Here is a 27,941-nt window from a genome sequence, read left to right on the forward strand (position 1 = left end):
ATCTGAGGCGGTGTTTGAGAGGTGTTTTAGGCCATATTCGGGTGGAAGGTTGTCTCTTTAATGACCAACTTGTGCCGGTTTTGGAACTTGGAAACAAAAAAGCTGAAAACAGAATTTAAAGACGTAATTGAAGCATACGAACAGACTCGTTCTTTAACACTCCTTGGGAAAATAACTGCACCGAGGGGAAGCTTGACAGTTATAACTGTCAAAAGAGCAGAAATCATGATGCTGCATTTAGAGAAAAATGCAAATGAACATGTTACAAAGTTGGAACCCACTAGCGCGTCAATTACATGAAAAAAAGAAAAATCCCCCTTGTCAAGGAATTAATGTCAGAAATGGGAGTTCATCTAAAAAAGGAAGAATACATACGTCAAAACTGTAGAACTCCCTTCCACTCAATCTCCGCTTGCTAAAATCCGAATCCCTGTTCAGAGGCAAATTGAAGACATGGCTATTCTCTGGCTACTAGTGTTGAGGTTCTTGCTGCTGCGGTCCATAGCGCCGGGACACCCCCGTTGGGGGTAGCCATGCGCTCAATAAATGTTACTATAAATATAAATAAAATAAATAAAAGGCTAATTTGACTGAAATATCATAGACCCATGTATAAAAAAAATCGAAGCCACTTTAACTACGGATGAGATACAATGGGCGATCATCTAACTCAAAAGGAGAAGGTATAGTGGCCAGACAGCTACACGGACTGCTTCTACAGATCTTCCCTTCAAAGCTGATACTGAAACTTACAATTCTTTTCAGTTTTTTTCCTCAGGTGCAGTCTTACCTTCAATGTGCAAAGTGAATATTACTGTGATATTGAAACTAGGGGAAATGTCTTCAGAAATACACCTCATAAAGTCAGAGAGCGCTTTAAAATATTGACATAAAATTGTACACCCAAATCTTAGCCAATAGATTAGAGGAATTGTTCCCAGGATTGAGCTGTCCTGCTCAGTCATGTTTCATCTTTAAGAGGCAGGCTCATGATAATGTTTGCAGGAGGATCCGCATGGTTGAAAAGGCTTGGGAAAGAAAGTGCTTTCCCAAAATGTAAACAAAAGTCTTTGACTGGGTGGATTGGCCTTTTCTGTGGTTGAGCTTTAAAAATAAAGGCCTGGGTACCAAATTTACCTCAATCAAATCAGCTAACCACGTCAATCCAAGGGCACTAAAAACGCTTAGTGCTAAAAGTCCCACCCATATTGGTCACAAAGAGGCACATGGCAGGGGTGTCCTCTTATACCTCTTGTCTTTGTCCTTAAATATTGCACACCTGGCTGCCTATATTCCTCGTTCGGTGATATACAATGTATACATTTTGAAAGCATACACATACATTTGCAAATAGCATAATTGTGTCTTCAGTCAATCTTGAATCTTTTGAAGAATTAATCAGAAAACTGCAGATATTCGAAATGGTAGTGTGATACAGGATTATGCATAAATCTTGAAGTTGACCTTACCTAGAAAAGAGGTTGCTCACTGCCTGATACATATAGCTATTCAGATGAACTACAGCCCACTTTAAATAGCTAGTCATTATTAATTACACAGAAAGTGGAAGAATGATATAAGATAAATTACCCCCACCTTCCCCCTTGCTTAAGGATTACACTAATGGTTCTCCCTGTTTATCTCGTGAATGGGAAGAATTCATGTGGTAAAAATTAATATACTCCTGAGAGTATTTTACTTCTTTAAGTCTTGCCATTAAAAGTAGAAAGTGGGTTTATTGAAACACTTCAAGAAGGACAATACACAAGGACATTTCTCCTTGTGTATGTCCAAGGTCATGTCCTGGATGAATTTGAACTTTTTAAAGCTGAACACTGCAAAAACAGAAGTCCTTGAATTTGGCCAAAAGGCTTCCATCTGGAATCAGCTTTGGTGGCCTATCTCAGCGGGGACCTGTCCGCTTCCAGTGGCTAAAGTTAGGAATCTCGGCATAGTGTTTGACAAAGACATATCCTGGCGGCCACAGATTAATCAAGTGGCCTCAGCGTGCTTTTTCATGCTAAAAGGGCTGAGAAAGATATTGCCGTTTATCCCCTTCTCTCTCAGGAAAACAGTCATAATTGCTACCGTCCTCTCTAGAATCGATTACGGGAACGCCCTTTATCTGGGAGCAGGCACGGCTCAATTGGCCAAGCTGCAATCAGTCCAGAATGCAGCAGCGAGAGTACTTCTCAACCTGCCCAAGTATCATCCTACTTCCCGCTCTATCAGTCAATTACACTGGCTTCCAGTACAACGATGGGTGGAGTTCAAGGCATTATGCTTGGTCCATAAGGCTTTGGCCGGAGACGGGGCTCTAGATCTTCAATCCCTATTCTCTCGATATCAGCCAAGCCGTTCCCTTAGGTCTGCTGCCCAGTGTCTGGTTAAGGTTCCTAAGATTAAAAGATCACGTTGGGGAGGCAAGGGCTTCTCCCATCTGGCCACTTAACCTCAGACAAATCACTAACCGTAGACTGTTCAGTAAGGAAATTAAGACATGGCTCTTTACTTACTGATGCTTCGGCTAGTACTGGTTGGTCACTTTACTCAGCGCCAAGACGCCTCGGCATTAGTGCGCTTTAGAAATACCATCAGTCAGTCAGTCAGTGGTTCATTTATTTAGAAGGGCTCATAATCTAAAGTTCCATTTAAATTACTATAAAATCACAAAAATCAGGGCAGCTTGGCCCTACCTGACTTTAAAGTCTGTTATCTAGTTTCTTAAATAAGAAGGGTGATAGTGGAATAAGTCAAGACAGTAGTAAAGTGGACAAACATGTAAAAAGCAGTATTGATGAGACCACCCTCAGATGTTATTTGGGTACCAAAGAGAGCCGTACCCATAAATGCTCACATAAGCACACCAACATGAACAGCTTTACCAGCCTGGGACACTAGATATCTTGGGAGCAGCTCTACCCCTTGCTTACAAACACCATTGTGGGACTCTCAGTCCCAGGGTCCACCAGTGTTTTTCCAGCCTTAACGTAGCTGCCGGGAGGGGGCGGGGCATGGCAAACATGCATAGAAGTGCTGCTGTATCCCCGCGACGCAGGACACGCCCGGCGAAGCCCTGGCCAAGGGCGAGCCTGTCCTGCACCCGTCTCAGCCAGAAGGAGGCTGGGCTACCCCCCTTGGTTTTGGCCATTTTTCATCTGAGTCGAACCAAGAACACCAGCTTACCTCATGCAAGGTATTGTGAGGTTTTCCTTTGCCTCCAGTAGCTGTTGGCTATGTTATATATGGACTCCGCTTCCTGTAATTGCTATTGATGCACAGTGAACTCTGACATTGTTGATTTTTGTTCTATTTCTGGGTTCTGTTCTTGGTCCCTTGACGTCATAAGTATTGTAATTCTTGGGCATATCTGATAAGGCCTTTAATAATATGGGTAAAAAGAAGGCCAAAGGGAGTCCTATTGGTGTTTCCAAAATGGCCAGACAGACTGTGTCATGTGCAGCGGAGAACTGTGTAGTCAATGATATTGACACACTAAGTGACGAAGTAGAGTCCTTGTTGAATAATCGCGATAAATTGATGGGCACTCGCAACAAACTAACCAATACAGAACGAAGAGCGCCTGACATTTTTTCGAAGAAGAACCCCTCTGGGAAACCTCCACTTGTTTTTACCTCTAACTACCTCTGCCATCCCTGATGGTGCCAGCAATACTAATTCCAGAGACACCGCCAGTGACAAGCCGGGGGTGTCAATTCTTCAATAGCGCGGCTGGTAATACAAGACTCTAGTCCTAGTTTTAACAAAGTCCCGTCTGGCCAACTGGGGACCTGTGACATTGAATGTTCCAATCAATATGAGCCCTTGACCCATATGATTACTGAGACAGAGAAGCCTGGCAGTGATGTCATTGCTGATTCATGTATTTCTGGGGCTGTGGAGGGAGGGCATGGGGGTTGCACAATTAACACGGACATGTGTGTCTGCCTGGGTGAACTAATAGACCACAAAGTGATCGTTAAACAATTAGTAGCTGATGTGTCGAACCTGAGAGTCACTGTGGCAATATTCACCAAGCAACTCAATAGTCGCATCTCACCTAGACAGGGGAGTGATATTGCAGAAGCCACAGCTTCCCAATATCCTAACAGAGTATTGCCCGCGATGGGACATGCAAATAGTAATTCATTCATCGACCCATTTTCCTGGGGTATGGCATCCTCTAAGGCTCCTATAATTCATTATGACCCCATGCAGCATTTTTCTAATAGGGAGGTGCCTATATCCAAATCTAGGAGAGCAGTGCAAGGGTCTCATCACATGCCATCCCTTATCCTGGACCATTGACTCCAGTGGGAATCACCACAAGAGGCCTGATGCTGGGGAGAGTGGGGTAGAACACCAGCACACCACAGTGAATGCTCCCAATGGGGTGCCTGGTATTTACTTGCAGGGGGTGGCTATCGAATGGAAGAACACTGTAGGACTAGGTCTGGAAAAGGATGGGGAGACTTTAAGAACACTCATAGTGAAGGCAGGTTTCACAATTTTATGGAAAATGTCCCCAAATTGACAGGTGATGTAGAAGAAACAAGTGAATCCTTTACAAACAAAGTAATCCATTGGATAACACAAATCCACTGCCTCTCAATAATAACTTCTGATAAAGTAGTGGTAAAGCACTGCACTGTGATAAATGAGCATGATTACATTATGCTGGATTTAACTAGTAGGACGCTCAGGGAAGGATTGGTCAACCTAGACCTCCTTACGCCAGCATCAAACGGATCGTTAATCCAGTTTAAATATACACCCCCTCTCAAAAAGGTATTCATAGTCGTACCAGAAACTGTGAGGCCTAGGGCCTATCAATCCGCCATCCGACAAAATGTTATCAATGAAGGTCAGTTTGTAAAAGAGGCCAGAGATGGTAATATATGACGGGTAAAGGGGTTGCCACCCGGAAGTGCTCAAAGCACCTTGATAGAGGATAAAGGAAGGCAATCTTGTCTAAATTAAAAACATATTAGGAACCTAAAGTTACTATCCTGGAACATATCTGACTTTAAGTCTAAATTCAATTATGATGAGCTCGGGAAGTTTATTGACACTTATGATATATGCCTTTTTCAGGAGTCATGGGCCACAGTTCAATTATGTAGTTTGGGCTTAACTAATTACAGCATAGAATGGGCTTAACTAGTTACAGCATAGAAGCCCTTCCGTCGCCTAAGGGCCGCCTAGCTGGGGGCCTTATTATCTGGATCAATTCCCATTTATAATGCTCCTTTAAATGGCTTGACACAAAATCCATCGATCTCCTAGCTTTGGCTCCTAAAAATACAATTACTAATGACTCGTTCCTCATGGTTAACATTTATAATAGATTTCCTCCACAACATTAGGACTCACCTACTGTAGTAGCACTTGACGAATTCATAGAAAGAGAAAGGGTATTTAACAACTTGGTGATCGCCGGGGATATGAACATTACTTATGAGCCCCTTGTGCCAACCCTGAACGTCACAGACGAGGAGGATGCTGAGAGGGCCATCTCGAGCCTAGGACAAAGCAGACTAGCCAATAACGTGAAGGCAGCTTCCCAAGTAGCCTTTTTTACTATCAAGTATAGCCCCAGGGCCTGCAATGGCTGTTCATCTTCCAATAAGGAGTTTAGATATACATTTAAAAGAGCCATTAGTAAAACCAGGATTGATTGCATCCTGTTGGATGTATTCTTATGGTGCAAATCTCTCGATATGGAGGTCATTGAGAGACTAGCTCATGACCCTATGCTCTATCTTTATAACTGTTGGACATATTTATTCCCCTCCAGCCCCCGCCCCCGGCAGAACACTTGATGAACTCAATAGTTGTTAGTAATGATAGGAAAAAGGTCAAGTGGACCATGATCAACAAAATGGATGATATCTTGGCACAAATCTACACCATTTTAACTGAGTCTTTGGTGAATCTAAGTAAATGTTCAATGGAAGCTCAACCCACATTGGACGTATTCATTACACTAAAGGCACAGATTAAGCAGTTTTTCTTTCAAGACAGGGACACCTAAGCTATCTAGTTGTAGCAAAAAATGAGTGGTATGACACGCAATGTAAGACTGTCAGCGCAGAACTGATGGCAGCTATTAAAGCAGGTTGTAGGAACATGATTGCTATAAAATGGTAAAATTATAACTCAGCTCAAAATGAAGCAAAAAAAGCTGGCATGAGGGATTTAGGAGAGACCTGTATGCTTCTTTACGGATTAAGGACAGTAGACAGTTTAGGCACATATTAGCCAAGGCAACAAAAGCTCTTACTGCAGAAGAAGGTTATTATATCCAGCCACAATCCTGGTAAAACGACTTTAAACTTTTATATGCATCGGAGAACAACACAAGATTAGAGAGTACAGAATTAACGTCAGAAGTCCTTTCTGAAAGTATAAGGTATGTAGACTTGATCAACTCTACCCTGGAAGACACCCGGACAACACTTGGAAATTATCCTATTTGGCTACATAGGGAAAACAGCACAAGACTAGAGATTAGTGAATTAACATCCGTGGTTCTTTTAGACAGGGCAAGGGACGCATATCTGATTGATTTTACACTGAAGGAAAACCCAGAAGGCACTTGCTAAAATGAAGAAGGGTAAAACCGCAGTGTTAGATAAAATTCTAGGTGACTTGTATCTCATCGAACCAGAGATTTGGAACGTGATTCTTAATCATAGTTCAATGCGATCTTAAAGGGCGCAGTTTTGCCAGACTCCTGGTTGGGGGCGGAAGTCATACCAATATTTAAAAAAGTGAATAAAAGTGACTTAGCGAACTATAGGCCTATTACCCTGATTGACACGGCACAGACACTATTTTGGAGGCACTTACTGGAGAGGCTCGAAGACTGTATAAGGAAATGGCAAATACTGTCTCCTTTACAAGCTGGCTTTAGAGAAAACCTGATCACTGTTGAGCAATTGCTTAGGTTTTTATTGATTCTGTGGAAATATGTGATCATTGAAAAGGAACATGTATATGTTGTGTTCGTGGACTTGCGAGCTGCTTTTGATCTAGTCCCTAGGAAAAACTTTGGGAAGTCTTACATAAAATATGGGTCCCACATTATCTAGTAGCAATTATCATTAGACTACACTGGGAGAATTATGCCCAAGTGAGATGGGGGAAGAATGGCGACCTGACAGACAAGATCAGGGTGAAAAGAGGAGTGCGACAAGTATGTGCATTGACGCCCACTCTGTTCACCCAATATATTAATGGATTAATCGAAACATTATCAGACTGTAGAGGTGATCCTCCTAAATTAGCTGGTCAAGCAGTGGCATCTCTGCTTTTCGCTGATCACACCCTACTTATTGCTAGGACACCAATAGAGCTTAAAAATTTACTGGATTGCTTCTTAGAATCGCGTGGGAAATTTGGCTTGGAAAATAATGTAATGAAAACTAAATTCATGGCCTTTAATCCCCACAAGTCGTTTAGGGGGACGGTTAAAATGGGGGAAACTCCACTAGAGCGGGTGACACAATTTGACTATCTGGGGTTGATGAACTCATTAATATGGGCCCCACAAGTTGCAAAATGCCATCTAATACTGCAAAGTGTGAGTTCTGCACAAATACAAAAATGAAAGTGTCAGCCTACAGGCCTGTTGCCCCACTTGTTAAAGTTTATCAAGCCAAGGACGTTGGAGCCACGGCATATGGAGCAGAGTAATGGGGTCACATTGTCAGTTTGATTAAAAAACTGAGAATGTTTTTATGAGATCAGTCCTGGAACTCCCAAGAAATGCCCCTCTGATTCCCATGCGCCTGGATCGTGGGCTCGAAAATGTAGTCCAGGTATGTGGCTTTAGACCATTAGCCTTTTGGATTCGAGTTTGGCCAAACAATTCCCCACTTCCCCTGAGAGACTCACTGATTGATGTGATGGCACCAGACACGAAAGGGAATAACCCGTGGCTAAAGTACATTAAGAACCGACACTGCAGTGTCCGGCACCGCAGGGGTTTGTTAGAAGAACCCTCACACACCAACCTAGTTAAGATCTGGATGCCTAAATAGGGATTGAGTGAGTTTTGGACCAACCTGGAGAGCAATGTAAAAAAAAAAGATCTCTGACACATTTAAAAAATAAATATTGGGACCATATAAATAATTTATAGATAATTGGGGAAGAACCGAGGACCTAACAAGGAGGTTCCTGGATTTTAAAGATTATATGTACCAAGAGGAGATTTTGAATACCATAGAACCTCAGCTAGCAAAATCCTTGTTTTTAAATTTTAGATATGGCATTTTGCCAGTCAGTAAATTCTGCAGTCACTGGACTGCTGCTAATGTTTTTCGCCCATTATTCTCGCCTGCACGGCAATCTAAGAAAATGAAGTACATTTCTTGTTCTCTTCTCCTGAATACACTGCGATCATACGAACTTGGCTATTTCCTATTTGTCGTATTTCTTTGCCAGATCGCTTAAAAGATACTATTCGAATTCTAAGAACTGATCGCACTGAATGGTTAGTTTTTACCCTATCCAAATACCTGTTGCATGCTTGGAGACTAAGAATGAGGAAGATGAAATCCCTTACAAAACAATGACAATGACCACTCACTGCACCGGCTGGTGGTGGTTTATACTATGTTATCTAATGGAAATTCATATCTTATGTCAGGATTTCTGGTACATGCCAGTTTATTAAGATAAACCCAAGCTCCTATAAGGATACTTACTAATTATTGGGATATGAATAAGATAACTTGCTTTTAGTCAATGTTTTGGGTTTTATTGATTAAAATAGTATATTCTGCAGGCTTACTATTTTATAATACTCTTAAAGTATAGGCCTTTATGTGACTGAATGAAGGTTGGAAAATTATTGTAGAGGTTTGTGATGAGCTTTAATGTTTTTTGCATAAACCGAATAAAGATATTTTACTACTACTACAAGCCTTGGATGATGTAGGGATAACCCAGAGGCTCACTATCTACTGATCACCGCATACCCAATATGCCTAAACCCAGATTTTACAACTGCACTACACCAAGGGGCATTTGAAAAACGACTAAACGGAGGTTGCAGGCTAATTTCAGATATGCTTCATTAAGGCACTATCAAATAGTTTAATCATTGTAATCAAGTTTTTGGAATAATTGAAACGTAGCGACTACCATATGCACAGCTCAGACATTGGCTAATGCAGCTGAACATAAAGAATGCAGCTACTCATGATAAATCCGCAAACCTCATCTAAAGGCCTAATTTCTAAAATCAATGCAGTGCTATTAGACGTCGAGGAGCCACTAAATGTGTATGGTAAATCAAAAGTGAGAAAGCCAAGGGGAACAGTTATAACACCCAAAAAGGTGAGATTTTGTGGAGAAACATACAGAAGAGCTCACTCACTATATAGAACAGGGAAATCCATTGTGAGGCTTTTTAATGGTGGCATAGTGTTCCTACCAGGATGTATAAAATATTCCTTTCTGCTATTCCCAAGTGTTGGAGGGACTGCCAGCAATAAGCACCCTGCTAAACATATGGTGGGAATTCCACAAATTGGCTGAATTCTGTAAAGAGATAAATAAAGCTTTCAGAGAAATATTGGGATACATGTTTACAGACTCCTCAGAAATTTGTGTACTGGGTCTTTAATTCCCTAACATGAACTTTATCAGAAAATCAGATGGAATTCTAATGTAGACTGTCTTGGAACTACTAAACTAGCTATAGCATTTTGGTGGAGGAAAGTGTCACCGATTACGGAGCACACTAGTGACGAAACATTTGATTCATAATGTTATGAAGAGTTCATGGGATTTGAAGAAAATCGGGTCCGTAGTTGGAGTATATCTCTTAGAGACCTCTAAATGAACCATTGATCAAGCTCTGGTAACCTCGCAATTGAACTATGCTAACTCTTTGTACTTGGGAATCCCCAGCCACTTAGTTGCTCGTTTGCAGGTGATTTAAAATACGGCGGCTAGGGGCATCTTTCTGGCAGGCCCCAGGAATCATATGTCCCCTCTTCTGTCATCCCTGGATTGGCTTCCTGTTCAGAAAAGAATTCACTTTAAAGCTCTGATTCTGGTTTTAAAACCTTTAATCAGATTGGAGCCCCTTACCTTAGACAAAGATTTCCCTACTATATCCCTCAACGTACTTTGAGGTCCTCTACTCAACTCCTGATCCCTGTTCCTAAAGTTGCAGGTACTTGGGTCGGAGGTCGTTCTTTTCAGGTGGTTGCCTCCCATTTATGGAACAGCCCTCCTTTGGCCCTCAGACAGGTTCAGGACCTGCTCACCTTTAGGAACAAAGCTCAAGACATGGCTTTTCCAACACAAATCTGCTTTGCTGGTCTCTGCCTTTTCAATCAATCAATCAGAGTACTTGTAAGGCGCGCTACTTACCCGTGAGGGTCTTAAGGCGCTGAGGGGAGGGGGTGCCTCTACTGCTCGAAAAGCCAGGTCTTGAGGAGTCTTCTGAATACAAGTAGGTCTTGGGTCTGCCGTAGGTGGGTAGGGAGGGTGTTCCAGGTCTTGGCGGCGAGGTAGGAGAAGGATCTGCCGCCGGAGGTTGTTCATTGGATGCGTGGAATAGCGGCGAGGGCGAGGCTGGCGGAGCGGAGCTGACGGGTGGGGGTGTAGAAGCTGAGTCTGCTGTTCAGGTAGGCTGGTCCGGCGTTGTGGAGTGCTTTGTGTGCATGGGTGAGGAGCTTGAAGGTGATCCTCTTGTCAACAGGGAGCCAGTGTTGGTCTCTCAGGAGGGGGGTGATGTGGCTGCCGCGGGGGACATTGACGATCAGTAGGGCGGAGGCGTTTTGGATGCGTTGTAGTCGTCATAGGTGTTTATCTGGGATTCCTGCGTAGAGTGCGTTGCTGTAGCCCAGTCTGCTGCTGACGAGGGGCTGTGTCAACGTTCCTCTTGTTTCGGTCAGGATCCACTTGTAGATCCTGTGGAGGGTGTTGTATCAGGAGGAGAAGATGTTGTTGACCTGTTTAGACATGGAGAGTGAGGAGTCGAGGATGAATCCTAGGTTACGTGCATGGTCGGTGGGTGTCGGTGTTTTTCCCAGTGTGGTCGGCCACCAGGGGTTGTCCCAGGCTGAGGGGGTGGGTCCGAGGATGAGTACCTCCGTCTTGTCTGAGTTCAGGTTCAGACTGCTGTTCCTAATCCAGTCTGCGACGGCCTTCATTCCCTCGTGGAGGTTGGCTTTGGCGGTGTGTGGGTCATTGGTGAGGGAGATGATGAGCTGGGTGTCGTCAGCGTAGGAGATGATATTTAGGTCGTGTTGGCGGGCCACTTGTGCAAGGGGGCCATGTAGACGTTGAACAGCGCGGGCTGAGGGATGAGCCCTGGGGGACGCCGCAGATGATGCGGGTGGCCTCGGATCGGAAGGGCAGGAGGCGGACGCTCTGGGTTCTGCCGGAGAGGAAGGACATGGTCCAGTCAAGGGCCTTCTCTTGGATTTTGGCTTCTAGGAGGCATGTCTTTAGAGTGTGATGGCAGACCGTGTCGAAGGTGGCTGACAGGTCCAGGAGGATGAGGACTGATGTTTCGCTGTTGTCTAGTTGGCACCTGATGTCGTCTGTGGGGGCGATGAGGGCTGTCTCGGTGCTGTGGTTTCGTCTGAACCCGGACTGGGACAGGTCCAAGATGTTGTTGTCTTCCAGGAGGCGGGCCAGTTGCATGTTGACGATTTTCTCGATGACCTTCGCCGGGAACGGGAGCAGGGAGATGGGCCGGAAGTCCTTGAGTTCCTGGGGTCTGCCTTGGGCTTCTTGAGGAGGGCGTTGATTTCGGCGTGTTTCCAGCTTTCCGGGAATGTTACTGTTTCGAAGGAGATGTTGATGACCTTCCGTAGTTGTGGTGCGATGGCAGCGTCTGCTTTGTTGAATACGTGGTGTGGGCACGGGTCTGACGGAGATCCTGAGGGGATGGAGTTCATGACCTTGCGTGTCTCATCGTTGTTGACGTTGGACCAGGAGGTCAGGCGGTTGGCCCTGGTGGAGTTCACAGGGGAAATGGGGTCTGGCGTAGTCAGGGGGTCATGGTGTTGAAGCTGTCATGGATGTCAGCGATCTTGTGGTGGAAGAATTTGGCCAGTGAGTTGCACAGTTTTTGTGAGGCCGTATGTCGTTGGCGTTGGCGCTGGGGTTGGAGAGTTCCTTTACGATGCTGAAAAGCTCTTTGCTGTCGTGTGCGTTGTTATCCAGGCGGTCTTTGAAGGAGGATCTCTTTGCCAATCTGATGAGGTGGTGATGTCTACGGGTGGCGTCCTTGTGGGCTGCGTGGTTGTCTGGAGTGCGTTCGTGCAACCATATCTTCTCCAGTTTCCGGCATGCGTGTTTGGAGGTCTTCAGCTCGTCGGTGAACCAGGTGGTTCTCTTGCTGGCGTGGTTGTTGGAGGGTTTCTTGAGTGGGGCGAGGGTGGTGGCACAGTCGTCAATCCACTGTCTGAGATTGCGGGCTGCGGTATCTGGGTTGGTGGGGTCGGTAGGTGGGTTTTGGGCGAGGGTGGTGATCAGCTGGTCTTCGGTGACTTTGCTCCAGCAGCGGCAAGGTAGCTGTTGGGTGCGGTGGTGCGTGGTTGGTTTATTGAAGGTGAAATGGATGCAGCGGTGGTTGGTCCAGTAGAGTTCAGTGGTGTGGTTGCCTGTGTAGAAGACGGGGTCCAGCGTGTGGCCAGAGGCATGGGTGGGTGCGGTGACGGGTTGTCTGAGGCCGAGGTTGGCGATCAGGGTGGCGGAGATAGCATTGTTGTTTTTCTCGAGGTGGAAATTCAGGTCCCCGAGGAGGATGTAGTCCGTGGAGGCGAGCTCGTGGGTGCTGGCGAGGTCGGCGATGGAGTCGCTGAATTGAGCTCGGGGTACGAGGGGTCTGTAGATAAGTGTTCCTCTGAGGGTGGTGTTGGGGTCGGTGTGGATCGGGAAGGGCAGGTGTTCGGCGGTGTTGAAGGTGTCGTCTGCGTGGATGGCGCCTTTGAGGCTGAACTTGTGGACGATGACTATTCCTCCTCCGATTCCGTTGGCACGATCCCTGCGGGTTATCTTGTAGCCGTCCTGGATGGCTATGGTGGGCGCCGAGGAGTTGTTCTACCAGGTCTCTGTCAGGAAGGCCACGTCTGGGGCAGAGGTGTCGAGCAGATCCCAAAGCTCGACGGCGTGTTTGCGTTGCGGAGCAGGCGTTGAGTATGCAGCGGAGATGGTTGGGTCCAGTCCTTGGAGGTTTGGTAGTTCTGTTGCAGGTGAAGCTGCAGGTGTAGCAGGAGAAAAGTCTGTGAGTCCGTTTCGGGGTGGCTTGGAAGCAGGTGTGGTTTCGGCCGGCGTTGAGTGCGTAAAGGGTGCTGGTTCCATAGCGGAGTCTGGTGTTGTGGCGTTCGCGGGGTCCAGGGGTTCTGGCGCAGGGCGCGGTCCAGGCGCAGACGCGCTTAGCTTCGGCGCGCCTTGACCGCGCCAGCGGCGCGGCCTCTATAAGAGGGGGATAGGGAGGGAGGAGCAGCTTGGAGGCGGGAGCGGGGTGGCCAATGGGGAGCAGGGGGGCGGGGCCGCAGCGACGGTAAGGAGCAGTAAACGGCGGGAAAACAGGCGGGCGGCAGGGAGCAGGTACGAGGCAGCTGGCAGCCGTGTGGTGGCGTGGGGAGCGACCTGCCTGCGAGCAGGGTCTGAGGTCGCCTTTTATGCGCTCTTGTTCCGTGGTTGTTATGTGGTTTTTTTTGTCGGCGCCGGTACATTCCTGGGAGTAGCCGTGTGCTTTATAAATACCAAATTAACAGAACATCTGCCACAATTTAAAGTTCTAAACTGATTTATATAAAATCAGGATAGTAAAATGTTTTTGAATAATGAAGACATCTGGAAGTTGAAAGCTTTATATCTGTGACCTAGGGGCCTATCAGCTCATGTCTAATGATCTTGGTTATGAAATATGACACACTAAGTGAAAGTGCAACCAAGGGGGAGGAGAAGGGGAGGGGTTTGTCCATTATTGAGGCACGTTGTGTTGTTTGGTTTTAATTCTCTTCTCTAAAGGACAACAATTTGTTTTTTTTGAAATATGTAACTTGCTGTTTGGTCTAAAAGGATCACAAAATTGATTTGCCGTTATAATGCCAGCCAAAAAATAAAAGATTTTTTTTGTATTAAAAAAACAAACACATTTCCCAGTCATAACACCCCAATGCATTACTCCTGACCGCCTACATAATATCACAGATGACACCACCAATGGCACCTTTGAAGGTATAACTTAATATAAAACTTCACTGAAATCATGACCTGCATTGCAGAAATACCATACACTTGTCATTTTTTAATGTGTTTAGTGACAGAGGAATCTGATCAATTTTCGGCATATTATTTCCACATAGACCTTTGACTATTGACAGTGATAATGGAGACTAATAACAGGATTTAATATGCTTCAAGATTATTGTTGCTTGTGAGCGTAATGACAACATTTATTACAGATAGAAGTTGTGCTGGAGCATCTAGATATTGCCAGTGCCCTGGAGCCTTGCAACTGCATTTTATGTCTGTTGATTTAGCTATGAACTGTGAGTGCACTTGCTGCAGCTGTCCTCCTCTGTATGTGTCTCATGTAAAGACTTTTGATGTTACCTTACAAGTGCATTTAGTGTGTATGATGATAGGTATTGCTTGAACATGGAATTCAGCTGCCTGTTCTGCCCATATTTGTAGTGTGGTGACCCCTAAATCCTTTCATTGATACAGCAGATATACATTACTGTGTTTAACGCTTCAATTAGTACCTATAATTGCATAATCCTTTCCCTTTCTTTCTTTCCTTTCTTACTAATTTGAGGCAGTCCTACCTCCCTAGATTGCGAATTGCAAACTCCAATCCTCAAAATAAAAAGCCCCCCGCCCCCAACGATCCCCCTGTCTATACCCAGCCCTTAGTATGCATACAGGTGGCCTGAAAACGGGAGGGAGGACGTGAGATTACCAGTAAGTAATTGAAACATTACCCACACTTTCTTTCCTTACTATTTTGAGCTCTACAAAGCATAGAAAAAGAGGACAACTGTAATGTATATGCTTCAGCAAATAAAGTTTATTCACAAATACACAAGAATTGTACTGGTAGAACACTCTTTATTAGTTCATAGAGGCTACGATTTTTTAACCGAAAACATCATCTAACTCTGTCCAGAGCAACCCTACAGTGTTAAATGAAAGTGGATGTTGAAACCACCCTACAAATCTCTGTGATAGAGGTCCCATGGATTTCAGACACAGAAGTAAACATACCACGAGTCGAACAGCCGTGAAAACCACTCGGAGGAGAGAAACCACCTGACTTTTAAGCCATCACGATTAGAGATCTGACCCAACAACTTTCTGAAGCTAAAGTAGGTTTACAACTCTTCCGAGCAGGACCACAATGAACAAATGAGCGCTAAGACTGTCTAAAGGATGGTGTCCTTTCAAGACAATTAAGGAGGGCTCTTCTAACATCCAACTTGTGAACCGATCTTCCTGTACAGAAATTGGAGAAGGAAACAATTGAATAAATATTACTTCCTGGTCTTAATTAAAAAGTGAGTTAACCTTTGAACAAAAAGTGGGAAGAGGACGTAAAACAACTTTATCTTCAAAAATCCTGCAAAAAGGGTGCCTGTAAGAGTACGCCGGCCATTCGCCCAGTCTTCCAGCTGATGTGATTGGAACTAGGAACAACGTCCTCACTGTTGGCGTTTTAAGATTAGTTTGGCCCAGTGGCTCAAAGGGGGAAATTTTAATGCGTCCAAACTAACATTGGCTCCCAAAACGAATACTGATGAGGAGGGTCAGGATGGAGATTCAACACCTCCAAAAAGATCCTGGGAACCAAAGCAGTTGGATCAAAAGTGTACCCCAAGAAGCTCTAAAAGCTCTGATAGAGACCCGCTGGATTTTACGAATGGAAATTCCTAAACCCAAAGTCGCCCCATCTGTGAAAAATGACATAAACTTGAAAAAGTCTGCCATGAACGGGTCGAATATCCTCACCACACACCATTCATTAAAGGAAACCCAGTGTCTGGAATTGGCTTTCAAGGTGGAAGATTGCCTAGTTGCTTGTAAAGTAGGAAGCAAAATGTCAGGAAGACCACCCGTCCTCATCCACCTCCTCTCAGTTTCTAGACTGCCAGCTTGAGTCTCATTCAAACCTCCTGATGCAGAACTGGAAAGTCTAATGGAGATTGATTGGTGGGAAGTCTCAATTCCTTCTCCATTTTCAGAAATGTCAGTAGAGGAAACTATTATGTGCGGGCCTATGTTGCCGCAGTCAAAGTACTACAATGCTCTCCCTCCTGACTCTTGGAAGAAAGCTCAGCAGGATAGAAAAGGTGGGGAAGAGCAAATAGAAGATTGGGGAGGAGGGGCACTGGCAGGTTAGAGCGTCCCCTGCCCAACCTCGATCCACCCTTGTTCTGGAACAGTATCTGTCCACCAGCACATTTGGTTAGGTTTCAAAGAGATCTATTATTGGCAATTCCCATCCCCAGACAACTTTGGAAAAGACTGAGGGGTGAAGGCGATAGGGTGTTGACGACAGAATGTGTCTGCACCATTTGTCTGGTATGATGTTCAGAGCCGCTGCAATGTGATTTGCTGAAAGAGATGTGGGATGTCTCTCTGCCCAATAAAAACGTCTGTCTGAAATCTTCACCAGGGATGGCAATCATATTCCTTATTCCTTGTTGAGATAAGCTTTGATGGTTATATTGTCTGTTCTTACAAGAACCACTTTTCCTGAAATTTGAGGAGAGAAAGATTTCAGAGATAGTCAAACAGCTTCTAATTCCCTCCAGTTTGAGTATCTCCTGCTCTGTGTAAGTGTCTTTACCCCCTGGTTTTGATGAATACCTAGCCAAGCTCCCCACCCCGAGAGACTAGCATCTGTTGTGATGATCAACAGGGACTGCAGAGAATGAATATTCCCCTTGAGGGATTTAAAGGACAAGCCACCATTGTAGCTGATGTTGCACTCTGTGAGATTTTCTGGCTGAGACTCATAAAAAGACGATCTCACAGAGACAGAAAGAATCTCACAAACTGCTGAACTGCTGACGAAATGTGCATCATTAAACACATTCATTAACAAAGTATGATTTAAAACATTAATGTATGGATATTAGTCAAAATATTTTGTAGTAGGTGACCTCATTTAACCATTAAAAGTGGCATCTGAATTAACATGCATGTGTAACTTAAGCTTAGCCTAATGATGCCATTTTGAATATTAATTTCACACATGAAAGGCTGAAAGGCCTGCAAATGCTGCATTTGCTTGCTTTGCTCATTGTTTTTTTCTTCTCACTGCAGATGCTGTATGTTTCTGGTGCCTTTTTATTAGCTCGTGAATAGACATTTGTAATGAATTATTTAACTGATTGTGAGGTTCTCCTCTTGAGGAGGGATGACTCATGGGAAGAGCTGACTGTATCTAAAGATTGTCTGGTATAACAACTCAATTATGTAGCTATGCATGGGTCATTGTTAAGACATGAGAAAACGGAAGATACCTGCTCCCATAGTTTGGACAAAAACTGATTGGGTCTCAAGGTGGGAACGAGCTGAAATGTTGCAATTAGTGATTTTGTTGAAATATAACAGTTTGAGTTCCTTAGACAAGGGTATCATCATCATTGCTGGACTGCCATGTTCCTTGACTCACGCACACTCTTGTTCTCTAGGGAGATGATTGCTGACTTCGAACTGAAAAAATCCCTTTTAAGTTAACCCTGCTGATCTCTGCACTTTGAGTGCAAAGGCTTTATGCCTAGGCCTTTTTATTCTCTCATCAGAAACCTTATTTGTTTTTTCTGAATCTGACACTTTATCCATTTGCCAAACCAAATGCTCTTTTTCAACATATTCTTCTTAATTTAGATGTGGAGATTTCCTGTTTGGAACACACTTTCTGTATTTTATATATTCTAAGTGTCATTTTGATTCCTTTTTTGTTTTATCTTGTAATAAAATATTGTCTACTTTGTAATTTAAATTTGTAACACTACTACTTAAGATTTCATTACCTGATTATCAATGACTTTAATCTCACCTTAATTTGTTAATAAAACCATTAACCTCACTTCAATTATCTTTGTCATTTCTTGTGGAGCCCCAATGGTCCTCACTATTTATGGTAATGCAGATAAATGATCACTCTAAACCCCTCTACTTGTTGATGAAAAAGGTCCATATGACCAGTAGAGGGGTTGTATGATGATTACACTAGACGTTTGAGATTTTAAAAAACCCGCTCTGTCAATACCAACAAAATGGTTGCAGAATGATCTCTCTGCACCTGTAGGCTTGGGAAATAGCAGTTTTCCTCTGTGCCAGTAGATAGTGCAGCCTTGTCTGGAGTTTTACCAGTCTTGCTTGTGGAAGATTTGCTATCTCTTGGTCTGTGTGAAAGCACCCTCCTTTGAAGAGCTTGTCCGGATATTGAACTGCCTCTGATTTTACCCAATTTATCAGACACCCATCTTTTGCAATAAAGTGAAGATCACCCGAATGTGAGAATGGGCCATATCTTTTGACGGTGCATCAATGAGCAAATCGTCAGAATCCTCTGGCCAAACTGCACTGAGGTGAAACAAAGCGATCAGAGTGACCAGGACATTTGTAAATGCCCTTAGAGCAGATTTCAACCTGAAGGGGAGAACTGAAAACTAAAAGAAGTGACCTCTTATAGCAAAACTCAAATGTTTTTGAAAGTCTGCTGTGAGGGGATATGGAGATAGGCATTTTCCTAATATTTTGTGATGAGAGAGTGTACCTCCTTTACCATTTGAATTATTGATTGCAAGGTAACCATTTTAAATGACTTTTCGAATCCAGGTGTATACTATTTTCAGATCCAGCACCAGCATATATGTACCCTAGGGTTTTTGAACCAGGAACAGGATGGAATAGAAGCATTCTCCGTGTTATGATGGAGGAACTCTTATAACAGCTCTTTTAAAGACTAGACCCTGATTTTCAGAAAGGAGGGTTTTGTGTTTCATAAAATCCTTGGGAATGGCAGTGGAAAGGATCCCTGCCGTGGAAGGAATGCTTAAAAAGGCTATCCAGTAACTGTTTTGAATGACCCTTGGTACCTGTTTGCCGCTGAAGAAGTCTTGTACCCAAATGTCTGCAAATAAATGAAGTCTGCTGCTAACATGTTCTATTGATTTTGAGTGCCCAAAATAGGCAGTATTTCTGTTTAGATGTTCCAGGCTTGAAATCTTTTTATTTGTTTCTTGAGATGAAACTTCTTGTTGTGATAAAGATGATTTATACTTTCGCCTGAGTGGGGAACAAGAAGAGTGGCCCAATGATTTCTGATTGGAAGAAGATTAAGAATACTTCTCTTAATAACAGAGACCGTGCTGTCTATCTTTAAATGCCCTTGTAATCATCTCATCCAGCCTTTCACGGAACAGCTTGCTGCCTTCAGAGGGAATTTTTAATAAAGAGGTTTTCTTTGCTGGATCCACTTTCACCTTGCACATTCATTGGCTATGCCTAGCGGCTACAAGCAGTGCTATAACCACCAAAGATGCTTCCAGGACATCTGAGGAGATGTCAGCAAGAAATGTTGCTGACCTCTCCTCAGATGTCATGGGAGTTGCTTGCTTTTCTAAGGCCAAAAGAAGATCAGTGCAGTCTGAGCCCATCTGCTAGCCCACCGAAATCATTCAGCAATAACGGTGCAGAGTAAGCCACATAAGATGCAGATCTTAAAGAAAGATTTTGACCACAGAGCACTTTTTTCAGGGTACTTTCAACTTTTAACCGTAGACTCTGTGGGTGAACAGTCCTGGATTCAAGGATCTTCTAACTATAACCACTCTTCACCTGAAGTGTTTAAAACGGAATCTTTAAAAAAAAAAATGTTTAAATAATGATGACTAGTTACTGATTTTATTAGACAGCCACAATTATCATGTGTGATTTCTTTCTTTTGATATACTTTAGCAACTGCCTGCAATTACCAATTACTCTGCGTTTAGAACTAAAGGACACGCATGTTGCTGACTTAGGCCACGTCCTTCACCCCGCCTTCCCCCAATAGAGAATGGCCTTTGTACTCGCACAGCAAGCTTTTGCTTTGTCAATGCCCTGCTCCCAATCCCTCTGCCCCACTGCAGGCAAGCTACGACCTTAGTCCCACAGGTCCCAGCCTTCAGCATATCCTGTGGGTGGTTTGTGCGGTGTGAAGCTATTGCTGTTGTTTGAATACTATACAAATAAGCAGAAAGGCTGGGATATGCTTTATAATGCGATTCTGTTTTGTTGTTTTTTTCAAAAGACATTAGTTAGTGGATTCTGTTAATTTTTCAGTTGACTTGTAATATAGGTATTACCGCTTTCTCTGTGGAAAACAAGGTAACACGGCCCCCATTTTGTGTAGAAAAACAATAGTTCCTGTGTCATATCACTTTATCAATTACTTAATGGGCGAAAGAAGAGAACAAGGGAGACCCTACTCACAAAGGAACCAGGGTAATGCGTCTATCCAGAAAAACAATGGTTCCTGTGGCATATCACTTTATCAATTACTTAATAGACTGAGACTTGATAACAAACCAAATATTAGAGAAAGGGTGTTTCTCTCTCCTTGTTGCCACCCTTTCTCTAATATTTGGATTGTTAATAAGTCTCAGTCTATTAAGTAATTGATAAGTGATATGCCACAGGAACCATTGTTTTTCTGGATAAACGCATTACCCTGGTTTCTTTGTGAGTAGGGTCTCCCTTGTTCTCTTCTTTCGCCCATTTTGTGTAGGGCACAGCCACAGACTTCAGGCTGCAAGGTTGTTTTCGTCTCCCTGACAGTGGCCCTGGCAGCTGCCACTGACTTCACAGGGCCTCTGACTACAGAGACATGAGCTCGCCGTCTGCAGAAAGCATTGCTCTCAGTATCAAGTTGTGCCTTGGCAATGCACAGAAGATCATGTGCATCTGATGTCTCTTGCAGATAATCATTCAGAGCCCATGGAAATCGATGGTGACGTTGAAATTCCACCCAACAAAGCGACGGTGCTTCGAGGGCACGAGTCCGAGGTGTTCATTTGTGCCTGGAATCCAGTCAGCGATCTCCTAGCTTCCGGGTAAGACATTTGTTCGAGGACATTTGCTTTTATCAGCGCCTGCTTTCATGGAAATGTGTGTCATTAAAATCTGTGTACAAGAAAGACCATTATAGTTTAATAGGGGGCGTAGATGGGTGGTATTTTAGGTCAGCATGGTTATCTTTAAAAGAGGTGTGATGGAGTATTTTTTTAAATGCAGGCCCTCGGTGATAACTATTTGTTTAATTAGTTAAGTAAAATTAGAACAAACATATTCATTATCCCAAGACTAAATCAGTGGTCCATAGGCTGCATATGCAGTGCTCAGGACAATTTAAACAAACCGATATTAGTCATTTTATAAACACATAACAAAGCAATTCCTCAATAAGGTAGAATATAATGGCATAAGAGCCACTTCTGTCCCACATCAAATTAGAAAGAACGGTAGGAAGATGCAATAGGAGAGGCAAGTGCCACACTTTGATACCACAGAGTATATCAGAAGGCCAGTGTCTTAAAGTTCTATCCACTCTGTCACACCCACACCCAAACGGTTATGTTTCCCCTCACTACCTGTGTATTCGTCCCTGGAGACTCTTCTCTCTGGTTCCAAAAACATTTGACAGAGCAAGCCCTAGGTTTCCAAATCAGCTGGAAGTTTGGCATCGGACTTGGCACATCGCATTTGAGTTTTTTCTGCCACCGCCCGTTCTGAGACACCTCTAACCCCCATCCAAATGATGGCAACTCATCTCATTGCCAACAGAAGTGCCAATTTCCAAAACCAGACTGTTATTTTATGCTTCTTGGGGAGAACAAGATGAACCAACAGGCTCAGCTGAGGCTTGAGCTCACAGGGCAGCTGTCCGATTTATTTGCATAAGTACCTTCTCCCAGAAGTCACTGACATGCAAGCAACCCCACACAAGGTGCATAAAATCTTCCTCCATTGTTGCACAACGGGGACACCCTCAGGATTAATTCTATTCAAGCCCACAATTCTTATCGGTGCAATGCATAAATTTCAAGTGAATTAATTTGAACCGGGCATTACCCGGCACAGTCCAAAACAACTCACATGTCCGGACCAATGCCACATCTGAAATAGGGGTCCCGAGATCTGTCTCCCAAGCGTTCCTCACTCTCAAAGGTCCTCTAATTGTGTCCGCCTGTAGTGCCTTATTAATTAACAAAATGAGATGTCGCCCGGACCCCAGCGTCAATATCACACCCAATATAACCGAGGTGGTCAGAGCTGAAGGATAAGACAGCCAGAGAACTCTTACTGTATCTGAAACAACCACATAGTGTAGGATTTGTCCCAGGTCTATCATAAACAGATCCTGAGTGTCTTCAAAAGACATACATAAATAATTTAGATACAAGTCCCCCGCCAACTCAAAACCTGCCTCGTGTCAAGATTCATATGATGTATCCTCTTTCTGGCGAAATTGTGCCAATATCCATATTGGCAGCTCCCGATAAAAAGGTACCTTCCTAACCACTGTCACTAACCTGTGCCGCACCTCATCAGTCTGATACCCCCTCATCTAAGTCAAGCGAGCAACTCACTCCGTTTCCCAGCCCAGCTGAGCGCGGTTGGGAGGGAATTCAGCTTACGGAACACACTAGCAGGCAGGGGATATAGTGAATTTTGGATCACGTACGGGCATCAAGGCAACACCATCTTGGACACTGCCACTGTACCCATAAATGATATGGGCAAAGTGTTCCAAAACCGGACCAAGTATGCAACATTATACGGTAGGTATTTCCTGTGCGTATTCGCCACCATCATACCGTGATAACAAAACTTCTCTGCCTCCCATCTCGGCCCCAAATCTGGCAACTGTTCCTTGGGCACTCGAACCAGCACCACCAGTGGAAACACTAGGGACTTTCTTTTGTTCATTTTGAGGCCAGACACCTCACCAATCTCCTGCAGCTGCTCCAATTATTCCACCATCGAAGTACCAGGCTCCCTAAGATAAAACCACGCGTCATCAGCTTAGAGTGATATGATATGCATAGAGTGCCCCAACTCAATCCCACACTCAAGCAACACCCTGCGGACCTACACCGCTAATGGCTCTACTGCCAGGGAATATGAAAGAGGCAAGAGCGGACATCCCTGTCTAGCATCACATTCTATATCCCATCAGTCAGACCTATACTTGCCCACTCTAACCCACTATCAAAATCCACATCAGGGTCTCATTATTGGTTTTTGACCTACATGTTGCTCAATGATTCAGTTCTGCTATTTTCATTCTCACCCGTGCACCAGGGCCTGTGTATAACAGTATAATCCATGCTCTAAACCTGGGTCAAACACCATGACTCACAACCTTCAATAGATACCTTCAGTCCACTGTATCGAATACCATTTTAATATCAATTGAGGCTAAAACCATGTCCTCCTGACTGTACTTGACTTCACGAAGCACATGCAGGCACCTCAGATTCAATGTCTTGCTGTGGCCAGGAATTAACCCACACTGGCCTCCTTGAACCAGTCCAGACACCACTGGACTCAGACAAGCCTAGAGCTTACAGAGTATTCTGATATCAGTGTATATCATTGTTAGTGGTCTGTACAATGCAGGATCAAAAGCACCCCCCCCCCCGAATTAGGCAGCATGCATATAAGGCCTTAACACATACGAGGCGGGAGCACCCCCTTCTCCTTGGATGCCAAGAAGACCTCTGAGGGCTGAGTCAGTGTTACTGTAAATCCCTTATAAATTTCTGCTGGGAAACTGCCCCCAACCCTGGAGCCTTTTTCGTGGGTAGCAATTACAGAGCCACCCTAATCTCCTCCAGTGTAACCTCCATATCGAGTACCCCCACTGGCACTGCCCCTAGCCGGGCAGCTCACAAGGGGCCTGGAAGCCCCGAGTCTAATCCACTTGCCCTCCTCCATTCTTTTCGCCACATGCTGCATGTGGGAAGCATAACAGTGATATTTCAGATTAGGCACACAAAGTCCACCATCCTCATACCCCTTCATCTAAGCCAGGCGAGCAACTCACTCCATTTCCCAGCCCAGCTGAGCGCAGTGGGGAGGGAATTCAGCTGACTGAACACACTAGCATGCAGGGGATATAGTGAATTTTATATCACGTACGGGCATCAAGGCAACACCATCTTGGACACTGCCACTGTACCCATAAATGATATCGGCAAAGTGTTCCAAAACCGGACCAAGTATGCAACATTGTACGGTAGCTGTTTCCTGTACATATTCGCCACCATCATACCGTGATAACAACACTTCTCTACCTCCCATCTCGACCCCGAATCCGGCAACTGTTCCTTGGGCACTCGAACCAGCACCACCAGTGGAAACACAAGGGACTTTCTTTGTTCATTTTGAGGCCAGAGACCTCACCAATCTCCCGCAGCTGCTCCAATTAAACCACCATCAAAGTACCAGGCTCCCTAAGGTAAAACCATGCGCCATCAGCTTAGAGTGATATGATATGCATAGAGTGCTCCAACTCAATCCCACACTTGAGCAACACCCTGAAATACTGATGGTTATGAGTGCCCTCTTATATACCCCATTCAGGTGAAAGGCTGCCAGAAGGTCAACCAGCGAGGTTCTATCAGATGAATGACAGGGGGTGTGGCCCTTTCCCTTTGAAGTAGCCAGGCCAGCAATTTAATCAACTTATATCGTTCCAGATGCAAGCACTGCCGGTGCTGTGTAAGAGTGTATGCATGTAGCCTATCCCACTTTTCTGCTATACTCCTCTGTGCCCTCAACTGTTCCTGCTGATGCTTTGGGTCTGTCAATCCGAGCCCCTTCATGCCCACTAATTCCTCTTCCTCTTTATGAAACTCCCTCAGCAGTTGTCTACTCATTCCGTATGTCAAATTCATGAAACTACCCTTTGATCACTTCCTTCATAACATTCCACTTGGCTGCGCAGGCAACGTCTGAGTCCCAGTTGTCCTGCAGACAGTCAGTCAATGGCTGCGTTTTTCTGCCCACCATGTCCCAACAGGACATCCACAGTAAAACACTGGTGGCAATTTTGTGCATCAACATCAACCTCCTTCACCATCCAACTCAACGAGCACCAGTGCATGGTCCAACAGAGAATGGGCTAAGCGCTGCTCCAAAATCCAGCACCAGCACTCTATCTAGTCAACTAAAAGTGTAGTGGGTGAGCAAATGGCAGATTAAAACACTGTCCAAAGGTCTACATGCATTCCAAACATCCAATAACCCCAAATTAAGCATCACTTCATGCAATGACGCAGTCATTTTGCGGCTTCGTGTCAGCCCTGGGAGGTCGTCTAACCTGCTTCCTTGTCCATGACACAATTAAAATCTCCCAAGCAAATGAATGGGCTGTCAACATCAGAACCCATCAGATCCTGATGTAAAAGCGGGGGTCGTCAACATTAGTCGCCACTTTGTCAATCTCCACATCTGTGAGGTGTGTCTCCTGGAGACAGATAATTTTGACCCTGTGATTCTTCAAGAAAGAGTGGGCTCTATATCTCTTAACATAAGTGCCCAGTTTCCGGGAATCCAGGTAAATAATACCGTCCTCTTATATGTATGATATGCCAAGGCGCGCATATCCACCCTCCCCAGTTTCTCAGCAACCTGCCTAGAATGCTGCTTGAAAAACGGATCAACCAATAAAAAAAAGGTAAACAAACCCACCCTCTCCAAGACAAACATAGCAGAACAGTCATGCTATGTAAGCCCACCAATACCATGTGCCAGGACAACATAATTTCCCTGACTTATCCAAATGGGATAAAGACTCCAACTGCCGACTCCCCATCCCATCTCTCATCCATTCCATTGCCCCCCATGCTCCTATCTCCAAATGTGCAGATCTCACACCTGAGAGAACTGTTGCCCAGAAAACACCCCAGGAAGATCACCCCCTCCCACAAAGACTTCAAGCTGCAATCTACAAGAAAAGCATTATGAGGCAAATAATTACTCTGCAGTAAGATTGATCTCTGGTACAATATCTGCTGGATGGAGCGGAGAGTCAATCAGAGAGAAGGTCAAGTTTTCAGCTGGGGCCTCTGTGTTCACAGACAACAGTGTCCTGGGACTCACCTCTCCAATCCCCACGGCCCTCCAAAGCTGCTCCAGACTCCCAGTCAACGAGTTGTTGCACCATCTCATACCTCCAGCCAATCCCATATGTCTTGTGGTCGCTCAAAAAGTGTGTCTTACTGTTTGAGAGAACTTTTCAGTTTGTAGTGGGTAAGGTAAGATGTACTTTAGATTCATGGCGCGCAACTTCTGTTTGACTCCAAGGACTGATTTGCTCTGCTTCTGAACTTTCCTCGTGTAACCTGGTAAAATGGCTATAGTTTGATTGTCAAATCTTATAGCTTCCATGTTCCCTAGCCGCTTTAAAGATACAGTATTTATCCCTTTAATGCAGTATTGTGGTTATAATGACCTGGGAGAGGGTAAGGGGCAGGTGGGTGACGCCTCATCAGAGCGCTCTGTGCCCTCTTGACCACAAATATGTATGGCAGCCCATGAGGTCTCATTTTGCAGTTTGATCCATTATTCCAGTAATATTTCTGCAGATGGTCCCTCCATATGCTCTGGAAACGCCAAGAATGGCAGGTTACGGTGGGCCCCCTCTGTATCCTCCACCCGAACCCCTAACTCCCCTGTGACCGTTGTCATCCTTGCCATCTGTTGCTTTAGAGAGGGTACCTCACCCTGAAGTGACTCAGTGTTATTCTCTGCTGTCGTCACCTTCTTAGCCACTTTCTCTTAAACCAGCCCTAATCAGGTCCACATCTCCAAATACTATCTCAATCTTATGTTCATGTATAGCTGCCCATAGATTAGCACGCAATGACCCACCCTCAATTCCAGAGCACCAGTGGATAGAACACTTCTCCAAGTTGTACGATGAGCTACGCTCGGGGTTATATCACAGTACAATTACCATGGTGGAGCCAGGTAATTCCCTTAGAGGTCAAAGACATTTGCTGCACTTTGAGCTAAACAAGGTCAATTTAGCCATTGCTTCAAGTATGGGTGGGATGGCAACAGGGCCTGATTGTGTCCCTGTCGACATCTTTAAAGCTAACACCACCTTATGGGGCCCATTGCTGACACAAGTGTTTAATGCTTGTATTTTTGCCTGCCTTATCTCGACATGGAATGAGTCCATTCTGGTACTGTTATCGTCCGATATCGTTGTTGGACTCAACTGTGAAAATTATGGGCCGGGTCATATTAAATAGACTCCAGGATTGGGCTGAGGACAGGTCTGTGATAAGTGATCTGCAGTTTGGCTTCCGTAAGAAGCTAGGCACAATTGAGCAAGGCCTGAATTTAGATATTATACTGAATAAATATATTAAAGCAAAAAAGGGAGCCCTGTATTTGGCATTTGTTGATTTATCACCGGCATTTGACTACGTGAGGCACAACAAATTGTGGTTGATTCTAGAGGAGCCGGGTGTCGAATCAGTTTTAATTTCCTTTCTAATTGAGTTATATTTAGGGGCAAAGGCCAGGGTACGATTTGGGGTGGGCGGGGAATGCACAGGTCACCTTAATGTAAGACGTGGTGCGTGGCAAGGCTGCGTCCTCGCCCCGTTTCTCTTTACCTTCTATATAAATGGCCTTGAAAAGGTTTTAGTCAAGGAATGTAACGACCTGCCAGAGAATGGTAAACGCCCTATTCCTGCATTGTTATATGCTGACAATGCGGTCCTAATGGCCGGCTCACCACTAGAACTCCAAAGAGTTGTATCCAGCTTTGCAAATTTTATGACAGAAAAGGGACTTACAATTAATTTAACCAAAACATTTACTATGAACTGTGGAGTTGGATGCATTAAGACTAGTGTGAAGTTCAACAAAACACC

The 27,941-nt window shown here is 44.5% G+C and overlaps 1 protein-coding gene across 11 annotated transcripts in view; it reads left to right on the forward strand.

Moving 5' to 3' along the window:
• Positions 1 to 27,941, forward strand: part of LOC147697229 (F-box-like/WD repeat-containing protein TBL1X) — a 929,968-nt gene that overhangs the window by 808,247 nt on the left and 93,780 nt on the right. For all 11 annotated transcript variants that reach the window (XM_086934318.1, XM_086934313.1, XM_086934320.1 and 8 more), the window contains one exon: positions 20,966 to 21,098. In XM_086934318.1, the coding sequence (XP_086790444.1) occupies positions 20,966 to 21,098 (133 nt within the window). The remainder of the gene's footprint in view (positions 1 to 20,965; positions 21,099 to 27,941) is intronic.

Source organism: Lissotriton vulgaris, chromosome 8 (assembly GCF_964263255.1).
Source record: "Lissotriton vulgaris chromosome 8, aLisVul1.2, whole genome shotgun sequence".
NCBI lineage: Eukaryota > Metazoa > Chordata > Amphibia > Caudata > Salamandridae > Lissotriton > Lissotriton vulgaris.